This window comes from Mastigoproctus giganteus, chromosome 11 (genome assembly GCF_048544385.1).
Source record: "Mastigoproctus giganteus isolate SK-2022 chromosome 11, ASM4854438v1, whole genome shotgun sequence".
Lineage (NCBI taxonomy): Eukaryota > Metazoa > Arthropoda > Arachnida > Uropygi > Thelyphonidae > Mastigoproctus > Mastigoproctus giganteus.
In genome coordinates, this window is record NC_143585.1 from 18,484,874 (window position 1) to 18,498,692 (window position 13,819).

General features: G+C 36.0%; 1 protein-coding gene across 1 annotated transcript in view; it reads right to left on the minus strand.

Annotated features, from left to right (window-relative positions):
- Positions 1–4,032: 4,032 nt before the first annotated feature.
- LOC150077754 (cell adhesion molecule Dscam1-like) overlaps positions 4,033–13,819 on the minus strand; it is a 156,892-nt gene continuing 147,105 nt past the window's right edge. Inside the window, exons 17-26 of the mRNA XM_090385434.1 lie at positions 12,518–12,588; positions 11,968–12,214; positions 11,771–11,869; positions 11,377–11,562; positions 10,840–11,136; positions 7,580–7,750; positions 7,332–7,475; positions 6,973–7,079; positions 6,355–6,430; positions 4,033–4,313 (exon numbers count right to left, since the gene is read on the minus strand). Coding sequence (XP_090241560.1) covers positions 4,180–4,313; positions 6,355–6,430; positions 6,973–7,079; positions 7,332–7,475; positions 7,580–7,750; positions 10,840–11,136; positions 11,377–11,562; positions 11,771–11,869; positions 11,968–12,214; positions 12,518–12,588 — 1,532 coding nt within the window. The 3' untranslated portion in view covers positions 4,033–4,179. The remainder of the gene's footprint in view (positions 4,314–6,354; positions 6,431–6,972; positions 7,080–7,331; positions 7,476–7,579; positions 7,751–10,839; positions 11,137–11,376; positions 11,563–11,770; positions 11,870–11,967; positions 12,215–12,517; positions 12,589–13,819) is intronic.

Sequence of the window (13,819 nt, forward strand, 5' to 3'; positions counted from 1 at the left end):
ATGTTTAACAAAACATTAAATTTTTAAATTAATTTCTTAATGAATGAATGAATACAATTTCTGCTACGTGTTTATTACTCTAAATTATTACTCTTAAATTATAACAAGTTAGGACATATTCAGGCGGTAGCTGAGATACAGTATATCCCTCTAAATGTACACTTGCATTTTATAGATGTTTTCGCATTATCTTAGTTAGAGCTGAAGTATATCGAATAACAAAAGTTCGGGTAACTACTTCAGGCAAGAATTAAATTAAAATAATTTCGAACTAAAGTGTTCATAATAGTTATAGTTCATTGGTCTTGAACGGAGGGCGTGATCAATAATTCATTCAAACTGACACTTCTGACATGTATGACATCATAAGGGTAAATCTCAGTGGCATGATCTAATGACACTGAGATCTTAGGCTATGAACCGGATATTCTCCTGTGAACAAGATTATTGTTTAGGCTATAAACCGGATATTCTCCTGTGAACAAGATTATTTTTGTACAATTATAAAAGTAAGGTTGAATTCACTCTTCCAAAGACTTCTTTCGTTAAGTTGAGCATTTTGTTTTTAAGAAATTTGTGATTTTTATTGAAGACTCAAGATGAACACAAAGGTATGTATTATTTAATTAAGCTAAATAATGATTGCAATTTTTTAAAAGCTATTTGAGGAGAATACCTGTTTCGAATATTAAACAAATAATTAAACATAGCTTAGAAAGTTTTCCAGTAATTAAAATATCACTTTTAAAGTTATTAAATAATTAAAACTTTGCTTTAACAGTTTTTTTTAATATCGTTTATTCTTAATTTATTTAAATATTTACCAAAATTTAAGATTAATTAACAAAGTTCTGGACCTAAAGGTCCATAGATTCCATTAGTCTGCTGCATTCTTAGCTATTAATAAAGATATTTCTTCTAAACGAATAAGCGAAAAACAGTTCGTATAAAATATGCTATTTATAATATTATAAACATCACATTTTAATAATATTTATATTATCCTTTAAAAGTTAAATACCAACGTGCATTAGTTTCCATGTTCAGTTCCTTATCATGTTAATTAACACTTTTTAATTTAGTGTTAAACTTAAAACTCACTTTTACATCCATAAGTCAATCGTAATATAAGTAATATTTTCTGTACGTAAGTAACTAACGCACTAAAAGTACTAAGACCTTTTCCAGATAACTGCACATTATCTGGCCAAAAAAAAACATTTTAAATTGGTTAATATTCAATACAGATAAGATTGAGGAATATTGTAAAAAGACCGCAAACAATATTGATAATCGAAAATATTTCATTATTTTTTTATAATTTGATCTGAAGTTATATTAAGAAATAATATATTACATATTGTTACGAAATAGCTATAAGTCAAGTCAACTTCATTACCGGATAAATAATTCTTATTTTTATAAGATAAGCTTCTAAGGTAATTCTATAATAGTAATTATAGAAAGAATGCAAACATTTTAAGGGATATGTAATATAAAATTAATTTTTTTTTTACTCCGAGGGGAAATTCTTTTACCTATAAGCATCCCATTAATTTCTGTTTCATCAACATTAAATTGCTCTAGCACAGTGAATAGTAGTTATGGACTTATAACCTATAATTATACGATTTATCCGTTCTATATAATTAAGGCCGTTTGTCCTTATCTGCCTTGGCGCTGAACACACACAAACATCATTAAACCATATTCTAAATTTCTTATTTAGTTTGTGGGTCAGCAAAAATGGTTTTCACAGACTGATAAAACCCGAGAAGCCCTTTTCCACGAAGAATATTGAGGAACCCCACAGAAAAAAATCTCTCTGATCACAAGGATCGTAGAGGTCTTTGATTTTTCCGATCAGATGGATTCTTAATTTTGTGGTAACAGAGTCCAAGACGCAAACACCAACAAACGTTTATATTTTAAATCTTATTTCTTCATAAAATTTCTACATTTTATTTTGCAGGATAAAACACAGAAGATCCACCTTAGCATCTGCCAAAGACAATTTGTAAGAGCAATTCTTTGGAACAACGTTGCTCAAGTGAATAGGCTCTTGAAGAAAGGAGTGGATCCAAATATCATGGTAAAAGATGTCCCTATTCTGCTGATTGTTGTGAAAAAGAAGAACTTCCAACTTGGTAAGTTTGGTTTATTTAATTCAAAATACAATTATTTTCCATCGAATACTTGGATCTGAAATTAAAGCAATACATTATTCGTTTTTCAGTTGAAGCTGTATTGAGCAGGGGATGCGAAGTTAATGTCCAAGACAGAAAAGGTTACACAGCTTTGCATTGCGCAGCAAGACTCGGAGAGGCCGAAATAGTCAAACTCCTGTTGAATAATGGTGCTGATGCCACATTGATAACAAAGACATCATATAATACTGTTTTACACGAGGCGTTTCGAAATGTATCCTGCAATTTTGGTAAGTACATTTTCTTAAAGGAATTTTGAATATAATTGACAGTTTGAATTTGAAGAATCAAGTTTGAGTTGAACTTGTTTCACGCTTTCGTGATTGCTAAATACGGCGATGTTCTTGTATTATCTCTTTATTTTGCGAACTCTTTGATATTATGCGTTTCTCCCAGAGAAGATTTGTTTATTTTAAGAGTTACAGCTCAAGGGTTATCTTTAAAGAAAATCCTAAATAATAATATATATATTTTTTTATTTATTAAATCTCCTGAACAATCATCCCTTTATTTTTCATTATTTCAGAAATAGTAAAGTTGCTGGTAGAAGCAGGAGTTGATGTGAATGCTATGAACAAAGCAGATCGTACAGCACTATTTTTGGCCTGTTTGGATTCGAATGAGACTTTAGCCAATTACCTAATTCAAAACGGCGCCGATGTTAATCTGGCCAGCATGGAAGGTACTACTCCATTAATGGCATCCGCACTCTCTGCTAATCCAAGCTTGGTATTGAGTTTGTTAAAAGAAGGAGCCGAGGTAAGTTTTGATATGCTGATTGTACTAATTATTTATTAGAAAGATTTAAATACTCATTGAAATCAATCACCTATGACTTTAGATCATTCAAGATAATTCTGTTTATTTTTGTAGGTCGATCGTCGTTGTAATCAGGACGCGACGGTTCTTTATTACGCCATCACCGCTGCCTTCAGAGCAGAGAGTGACACCGCCGAATTTATAAACCAAATGACTATCATAGACCTCCTAATAGCTGCTGGAGCTGATGTCAATGCATCTTTTGGCGTCGATCTGAATTCGTTAATTTTGGCATCGATGTTTGGTCTCCAGCTCGTGGTAGCGAAACTTGTGAAAGCAAACTGCAACTTGAGGAACTGTGGAAAATCCGAATCTTCGCCACTGTTCTATCTAGCAAAACAAGGAAAGCGAAAAGGAGTAAAGTTGCTCGTGGAAGCTGGGATAGAATTGCAGAAAGAGTTGTGGTTGAAAGATGAGCGTCTCCTTTCCCAGGTTGCTGATACCCGTCTGAAGAAGTGGCTGCTGAGGCGATTGTCATCACCACCTTCGCTTCTTCATCTTTGTCGGTTTACTGTCCGAAATCTATGCGGAAACAAGTTAGAGAGCGCTGCGGAGAACTTTGAATGTCCTGCAACTCTTAAAAGCTCATTGACAATGGAAGAAGAGTTGCAAGCATTCAGATAAATTAATGTTTTACACCATGTTGAAGATATCCGTCCTTAATGTTTAAACATATATATTTACTGCCATAGAAATTTTAAGATAATCAAATTCAAAACTATTTTGGAAATAAATATATTTTTGTATATTTAAATGTTGTAATCTCATTATTCATCAGAATATATACAGGTCTCAGAACGTTGTAATTACAAAATTAACCTATTTTTACTCGATATTATTAAACTTTTTCTCTGAAGAAGCAGCAGCGAAAACACCCACGAAACGTATGATCTATGTACTCAATTATGTAATGTCCTACTTCCACAAGAACTGCACTTTCACTTTTGTTGTAAAGAAGCCTTTTATTTATTTCACAAATTATCACAGTATTCGAAGATGCGCCGAAAATTGAAATCAGTACGTAAAATGGAAAAATGTCCAGTCAGACTCTCTTCCAATCCGCCCTCGCTTTGCACCACTTTTAGGAGAAGTTCTTCACTGGAAGTGTACAACACACATTGATTCTGAAACCAATAAGTGAATTGAATAGGTTTCATCTGTACGGCCGTCGACAGCCACTAGACTGGCTGCTGGTCTTGTCCCCACTTCCTTCCGAATGGCTGGATCCGCTGCTGTAGTCACATTTGTCGAGTGGCGTGATCTGGTGTGCATATCGTATATCTATACCTGGAACGAAACACCATCAACTAAGTACGGATCTAAATATAAAATTTCTTACGTACTAGATTCAAGCAATTAAAAGTTAGTTTGGTTCTCATTGCAATATTCTTCTCCGTTTCGAGCAGTGCTTTTTATCGATAAGACAATTCGTGGACACAGCGTGATGCATTCCTGATAATAAATATTATCATAGCAAACCTAAATTGGTTATTTAATAAATAATTTCTTCATACAATATCGCGTTCTTATTTTATTCATCGACAAGCATATAAATACATGGCGCAAATCGACCACAAAATTTGGTGGTAACGGAATCTGGATGTTCTCAAACTACCCTTGCTGTCATCCCCTTCTGGGTGGCATGGCATTGGATGCTGACACTGGCTACAACTGGTGTGGCTAGTATGCGATTCTTTGCCCTCATACCAACTACCTTGCCCGCATCGAGCGCCCTGACTCTATGACTTTAAACTCCCCAAACACCCAGTGCATTTCCCACCCACCTACCACCTTAAACACTTCGCCTGGTGGCCCCAGCTCCATTAAATGTTTTTGCTGCTGTTAAGAGTCCCCCAATGGAGGGGGAATTCCCCCACATATGCCCCTCTTCCCCTTCCAAATTTTGGCGGAAAGCCTTCTTGTCATCCATGTCCTTTGCCTTCATCCCATAATTTAAACTCTCACCACCGCGCTCTCTTCAAATAAAAACTTTTATTTTTAGGAGCCCCTTCCTGGCCTATCTCCTCCTGGTCATGGACTGGCAACGGGGAACCTTGGTTTTTCAAGGACCCAAGGCTAAGAGACAAGATGAACAACAAACAACCATAACACATCACTACACAGACAAAAAAGTACAGACTATATGGTCTTTACAATGATTGTACAGCGTCTCAAAAAATACATCGCGGAGTTGGGGGACCCCTGAAACCTCCTTATTTACAAAAGTAAAGTAAACTGTCCCAACAACAGCCAACACGATTAAGCGATACTCTTCTGTGTTCTGATTGTGGCCTGCTCTTCTTTGGTGCCTAACATGAGTCTACCATGACTGGCTGAACAACTGTCAAAAACCAGCCAAAGGATACACTAGGGACAGACAATTGTTTTGATGGCTCTGATAACCGTTGTGTGACTCCTCTCGTAACACATCAACGACGGAGGACAGAACCCTTGAAGCAACCCAGTACAATGTAGGAACAATAAGACCAATAATCACTCTGACTATGCGCTGTACAATAACTCATTTAGGCTCTGGCAGTAGACGTCGTCATGGGTGCCCACGGATACTTCGAGACACCAGAAAGTGCGCTTTGCATAGACAGGTCAGCACAAAGATTACACCATTAATATGTTGGAATCTGTCCCCTAATGAATTCCATTTCCAAGACTATCACACTGATGGACGTATCTGCATTTGCAGAAAGCAACATGAGCCCATGGCACCTAGATTCACTGTTGGTGTTCGGCACACTGGAGGCTGTAGTCTGTTTTCCTGGATGCTCTCCTCACCAGTAATTCAAAGTTTGTTGAACGCTTACCTTTCTGTCGTGGTCGAAAATTATACTCCTTAATAATGATGGTGAATCCAGAGAACTTGGCCATCTAGCAACAAGAAAGGTCCAGTAGGTTTCAGGAACATGAATATTCTGTCCTGCCATAGCCGCTCAACTAATTGAGCATGTTTGGAACCTCCTGATCATCCAGCTAACAATGTACAAGCATGCATTACTAGACACGTTGTGCAACATATGGTAGCACTCCTACTACAAGACGACCTGCAACATCTTGTGTAGTCCGTGCCAAGACATATGGGGTTGTATTGCTGGAAAAAAAGTGGCTCTACAGGGATCTATACATTGGATCTATATGAAATAAACTCTTTGATTTAGACTTGCTAAAACACTGTACAGTTACACTGATTCCATCATAGTTGGACATTACTAAAATGTTAGTCCTTTCTCGAAAATTAAACAGACAATTACTGTCATGGCAGTGCATGAAGACTTGAAGTTTAAATTCTATAATTTAATAGTTCAATTTCACTAACCTTGTACACAAGTTGAAGATCTGGAACTTGGCCTACCAGAATTTCGATGAATTGTTCCGAATCCATCACTTGCTGGCTAAAAAATAAGACATAGGATCAACTCTCCTTAAAGCAAACTCAGAGTTAAATATATAATTGTATAAAAGTGGTCCCCAATATGGGTTAAGCGGGAAGATCCAAAGAAATAATTCTCATACACTTAGTTTCTCGGAAATTACTCTTTGTGGGACATTTTATTAAATTATATTTTTTATTCGTTTAGAATAAAAAAAAAAGTTGGGTTATCCCTAATTATATAGATATTGTTTCAGAAAACTACGCATGGTTTTAAAATAAATAGAAGGGGATGGCTAAAAAGAAATGAAAAAATATTTGGGAACAGAAAACCAGGAATACTTTACAGATTAGAAAGAGGCCCTGTATTTATTCCTGATTATCAAATGAAAAATAAATACAGAACCATCAATAATTATATTATAAATTACTCCTTATTTTTTTATCCATTTCATACGGGAAATTAAATTTAAATTATAGAGATAATTATTGTCAATATATGGCGGGAGATGTGCGCTAGTTTCAAAAGAAAAAAAAAAAAAAAAAAAGACTTTCACACATTACCCTTTGTACCAGCAAAGGCCCTCTTCCATCTCCTTCATTGCTGACCCTTCTTGGTGGAGGTACTGCGGCATACGGTTCGGCATACTCGTGGTTGTCCGCCCTGGAAACTGCACAACGTTAGAAATAAATTTCCTAATAAGAAGGTTAAAGATTAATAATTACTTTTAAAACGAAATGGAACAACGTATTGCATACAACAGTCAGAGAGAATTGGTCTACTTCGTTAGTGCTGCCATCTGGTGGAGATAAAGAGAATTACATTTTTGGTTTAATTTTAAAATTAATAACATCGAGACAGGAGATTATTCGCGGGTTTTTCAATCAACCGGGGTAAAGAAATACTAACCATGCACACTTACTCTGCCTTCCTGAGCACGACACTGGAATGGGTTTTCTTGTAGGAGAGGAATAGTAAGAACTTCTACCCTCGGTTTCCTGTTTCCCGCTGGATTTCTGGATAAACTCACTCATAACCAGATTGTCATCTTGTTTCCTGAGCGGGCCTGAAAAGAAATTGTTTCCTTCAACAACAAGACGATGTTGTGCAGACTCGCTTGCTTTTTGGGCACTTCAGACATCGAAATCGAAACAATATTTCAAATCTTACCTCCGTGGCTTACTCCACCGTCGTGCAGGTGGCGCTTCAAGCACACTCCAACAACTATGAGCACCATGAGGATGACCACCACCGATATAATGATGGGAATAAGGAGCTTGAAGTTCTTGTGAAATGGCACAGCAGATCCTTTCTGTATTTGAGCTGGTTCTGTGGGTAGTGCTAAACAGGAACAGAAGGAAACGTATTTTAGGGTAGTTAATGAACTGGGGAGCGATGTGGTATTTACTATTAGATTATACACTGAGTAACCATTTTATTAGGTATATTTACACCATTGCACAAAGCAAAAGGAACTGGAAAGTTGCTGGAGAAGTCTGAAATGGATTGAAAGTGGTTAATGATAATGATGACCCGATTTGCCCTTTTTTGAGCATGAAACTTCCACGAGTACGTGGGTCCATCCTGTCTGGTATCAACAATGCAGGCTGCTGATGTCGATATAATGGTGCGAGGCACGATGTCTTGATATACATGGGAACCTTGGTATCAGGGCATCAACATTTTCATGTCATATGGACAGAATTGTACAAAACTCGTTCTAGAAACATGAAAATTAGTTGCTGTGAGGTGTGATATGCACTTCGAAATAGAAGTCCGCATTCATCTAATTTGCAACAACTGTGGGAATAATTCGAATCGACGTGGAATAGCACGCACTCCCGTAGCACGCTTCGATATCTTGTTGAGTCCATAAAGTGGGAAATTCTAGCTATTAAGTAGGTGTACCTAATAAAGTGGCTACTCACTATATATGCAATAAGAAGTTGCAAAGAGTATTCTGATAATACGTATCATAAGTACCTCTTTTAGGTAATATTCGCTCTTCAGATGAATATATTTAACAGTTTATGTAGTAAACTGTTAAACAGTTTACATTAACAATAAATTGCTCCCAGATTGACAAGCTTCCTGAACAAAGAAATCTTTGTAATAAAAACAGAGAGAGAGAATAATGGGAACGAAATAGGATAATTGAAAACAAGTGAGAGAGAGATCAGAGAAAATAAAAGGATACAAAAAATTAAAAGGTAGGAGAAAGAGTGGAGAGGAGTAGAAAGGAAATTTCAGAGTTAGAGAAAGTAAGATGGAAGGAAAGAGCACGACATATTGATATTTATCCTCTCTGGATCTTGCCAGAATTGAATACAACGATTTATTGGAAATTTTTAAGAAGAAATGTTGTTTCCTGATCCTCATGGTTCTTTGAAATTGTTTATTTTTGGCATTCATTCATTATAATATTCTGGTTGGAAATGGTTTGAGTTTACGTGAATACAACCCAGTTCATGAAGAACTGTGTCGTTTCTGTAACTGAAGATATGCTACAGTTGAAAGGTTCTTACGTAATATTTTATATTACAATATGGGAAAAAAATGTATAAGAGGAGTCAGGAACCATGAAACAATGTCGGGATTTTATTTAGATACAGTTTAAGTGAAGTCGCCAGGATGCAATTGGAAACAATAAAGAAAAAACGACTTCGCTCTTACAGACAAAAAAATTCATTGTATTTTTCAAGAACCACGTACCACAAGGCCAGTGTTAAAAATTCAGTATTACGGCAAAAAACATGCTGCCCTAAAATTTTTCTATGGTGGCCCCAAACATGGAAGATATTAGAATCTATAACGCATTGTGGATTTCAGATCTGTACAGAGTGAGTAGATGTCCAGAAGAAAAGTAACGCCGAAAACTAAAAAGAAAACACAGTTTTTAGATGCAGAGGAGGCAATATTTGTGACGTGCTTGTTGCAAGAGTGATTTGAAGTCACAGCAATCCCCAATCGACGTATGATCTTGTCTAGAAATCCGAGTGTGATTAAAGATGAGCATAAAGACAGGAAACCACTTTACTTTGAGAAATAAGACAGTATTGGTGTTTAAAGATCAAAGTTAACCAAACTTTCTTCGCCCTCTTGAAATTCATCACCTGCAGATCAGAATTGATCGATTTGGTGGTGGTGGATATTCAACAATTGTTTGTGCAGAATAGGGTTTCTCATGCTGAATGATGGAGTGCAACGTGCACTCCATCATTCAGCATGAGAAACCCAATTTTATTTTATCGTTGGTAAAAGAATGGATGGGCTCTCCTGTCAGTGGGAAAAGGTCGTATGGGTAAAATAGCTGAAATTTAGGGAACTCCAATATAAGTTAAGAAGGTAGAAGAAGGCACAAATCGAATTGGAAATAAACAGTCGACAATCTTTAAGAAGGAAGTTTGCTACTCATCTCTGAAAAAATTCAATGCAAAAATTTGGTGAAACCAAATTTGTCCCGAGTTGAGTAGAGATTAACATAAGCCAATAAATCACCAGTGGATAGATCCCCTTCGATCACCAGTATGGATTCCTGTCGGAATTCATACTGGTGATCATTAATTGGATCGAAGGTTAATAAATAGCTTAAGATTTGGAGGTTGATGGATTTCTATATTACTTTAGAAAGAGTAGTGGCAAGTGCAATTGGGCGATAATTGTAAGGGAGAATTTTTCGTGCATTTTAGTAACTAGGTGCATATGGGAAAATTTTCCTGCTGAAGTAAAAACACCAGTGAAATGAGAAAGTATAAAAAGATGACAGAGAACATGAGCAAGCTCAGAGCGCAGATTTTCAGAAAGGTGTAAGGGTGCTATCAGGACTGACAGATTTCTTTGTATCAAGATTGTTCAGAATTCTAACATCTTTCTGTTAGAAGACGAAGGGTGGTATTATGTGGAATGTGCTGGGATGGTTTTACCAAGATCATGAATACAAGAATTGGAGGAAAATGTATTATGTTAATAAGTCTCCAACGTTGCCTTTATCTATCTGAGGATGCAACAGAACCTGTAGATTGTAAGAGGGGTGGAAATATTGATGGAACGAAGTTCACTAATAGTTTTTGCCAAAGACAGAAGGCTGGACTACCATTTGGTCCCGAAGCAAGTTCCCTACACTTAGTCTGTTCAAAATTGAATTTCATTAATAACATGCTTTCAACTTTTTAAAGATTTATGTAGGAAAAAATGATTTCGATTCAAACCAATTGACATGTAATATGTTATTATCACGAACAGACTAAGTATTTATTTGAAATAGATCGCTTAGATTAAGCATATACAGTGTGGAATAAGTATTAATAAATAGCCATTGGTTACAATGGCTATTTATTAATACTCTCGCCACACTATTATTATTAATAAAATGTTTACCAAAATTAAAACATTGAACGGTTTAATTTCTGTGAAAATAAAGTTTCATTTACCAACAGTTGGAGACAGTATCGTCTGAAAGTCGTACTCAGCCTGAGTTGCACCGGCTTCGCTGTGCGCTGTGATCATCACCACATACTCTCTTCCAGGCGACAGGTGACGGATGTGGAACTTATCGTGAGTTGACTCCAAGTGGTTATTGACAACCACCCACTGCCTCTGGTACTTCGCTCGGTACTGGATGCTGTAATGCCGAACTGGGCACCCTCCATTTTGCCACGTATCCAAGTGAAGGACAATAAATGTGTCGTTGATTGTGAGGAAGTGATCTTTTTGGGGAGATAGAGGAGCTGAAAATAGATAGATTGCGTAAGCCACCCTGAACGAAACACCCATCTGATTAAGCGTTAAAACAATTAAAAACTATTTGCACACACCGGTACAGATATAAAAAGGATTTATCTTCAGAAATATTTCAAAATATCAGCTCATGGAATTCAAGTCCATGAACATCACACAATCTCCTATCAGCAAGCATCTTCCTAATGCATACATTATCTTCTACAACAAGTCATTGTAGTTGAGCTCACCTGCTCCTTTCGTCTGTACAGTGACATGGTTGCTGGGTTCTCCTGTCCCAACACTATTCGATGCTGTCAGGTAGAGTCGATATCTTGTACCACATCGAAGATCTTCTAGCGTATACTGGTCACTGTCTGCGCCAAGTTTCTTTTGAAGCCAGTCTCCTCCTTCCACCTTAAAATGCAACACGTATTCTGTTTGGGAATAAAAATAAAAGTAAATATATTTTATCATTTCCAGAATAAAATTTATTTTACATGTTCGTTGTTAACTCTATCTTGGGCGCGTCACCTACCAGGCAAAATAAAAATTTGTGTCATCGTCCATTGATTAAATCATACCTTTAATATAAATTATTATATCCTAACTTTTGACTATATTATACATTTTTATCTTACCTACCTTGAACTGCCGATTTGTCTTTAGTATCCCTCTGCCACCTCAACTGTACACTTGAGGTAGTTGTGCCAGTTGCTAATAATACGGGGGAGGTAGGTGGCGCTGTTAATGAAAAGAATTATCTATTAAAAATACTGCCATATGATAAGATCCAATAATTTCGAGTCGATGTTTATAATAAAAGGAAATAATTGACTCACCCGTTTCTAAAGTGTAGCCAACAATTTCATCAGATCTCGGTCCTGGTCCGGCTTTGTTGTAAGCTTGTACTACGATACTGTATTTTGTAAGCTGCTTCAAGTTCGTTAGATGAGTGGATAGGGATCCATATTTATCGTCGATATCAGCATCTACGTGTTTGTATTGGTAAGACTCTGAGGATTCGCTTACTTTGTAGCCCACGTAATATCCTCGAATTTTTCCATGTTGCAAATCCTTTTTGGGAGGCTGAAAGATCAACAACCATCTATTAAATTTATCTTGTAATTCATATAATACTAGTAATCTATTGAAGCCTTTGATTTACTGTCTAAGATTAATAAAAAATTACATCATTTCGCATGAGGGATATAGTTGAGTAGCATCAAACGAAAAATACCTTTTTAAATTATCTTTCTGACAAAAGAAGATTAAGATAATCATTTCAAGCAATCGGTACCAGGTATTAACACCTTAGCATGTGTCATTCTCATCTTTCAAAAATGTCTACAATTAATGGACTAATTAAAACAGAATATTGAACAGATTTACCTTCCAAGAAACTTTTAGACTCTGTGCTCCAGTCGACATGACGCTAACTTCTGTAGGAGGTCCAGCCGGGACTGAAATAGAAAAAATATAGTAAATTAATATAATGTTAACCCCCTCTATTATAACCCTCCTGAACAATTCCAAGGGCATTGTTCAGGAGAACAGTGCCCATGGAAGTATCTAGAGAAATCTGTTTAAAACCAGTCTGAGCACGTACGCAACAGTAAGCATCCTTTTATTGTCCAACTTCAAACTCACAGAACCAATTTTAATGCCAACAAGTGTCTTCTTTCAACTTTCATCGCATGCTCAGGTACTAAAGTATCACAGGTTCTAATAAATCTGGTGCCTGGGGTTAATCTCATAAAAATATATATACATTACACTATAGAGCATTATGAATACATTAGAAACTTATTATAAATTTATCTGAAATAGTGCAATACCTGGGCAACTCGTTGAGAAAGTAGCTAGCGTACTATTTGTGGAATGGAACCATGGAATGTCATCCGCCATTTCAAGTTACGCCTGTATGGCATTTGATATAAGAAAATCCAGTTTCTCTAAAATTTATATCTACTGTTAAAAGTGTTTTATGATTTTAAACTTAATAGCGACGACAGCGCCCTCTTACAGAGTAACCGATACCTAACAAAATGAATTATTCTGGAGTTTTCCAATATGTAGTCCATTGCCTTGGAAAAACAAAATTTAGGTTTTTACTCTCTATGAGTACAGCATTTTTATTAGTGTCTTTTTAACGCTCTTTATATGCACCTATATTTTTGGGTTGAAAATAAAGTAATGCTGAAAATAAATAAAATAAAGAAAGACCACTTAGTACAGTATATAAAATAATGTGATATAGATTATTTATATCATTATCTTCCAGTAGATGGCGCCACAAGTTCAGCCTTTATATTCGTTTTCATCAGAAAAATTGAATTACTGAGAAATTATTCACACGCCTTAGTTAGCACGCAAAGCTGCATTAATATAAGTCGCAGTAAAGGCCAGTTTTCTTAATTAAATAAGCAAATTGCTTAACTGATGTATCTCCACATCTGTTTTTAAAGTTCATGGAGGGAAATATGCTTTTAACATTCCAAGCCAGGAGAGGAAACACCGAAGGAGCATATTTAGAATAGTAATGAGCAGTTTCTACAAGGTCATAGACAACTGAGAGGTCACTTCCAGAATTTTTGTGCAGGTATGCAACTCATTATCACGTACATATTTAAGTAATTAAAATCGCGATAGTTCGATGAAACGAAGTTTAAAATTCCAAATTAAATTCAAGAA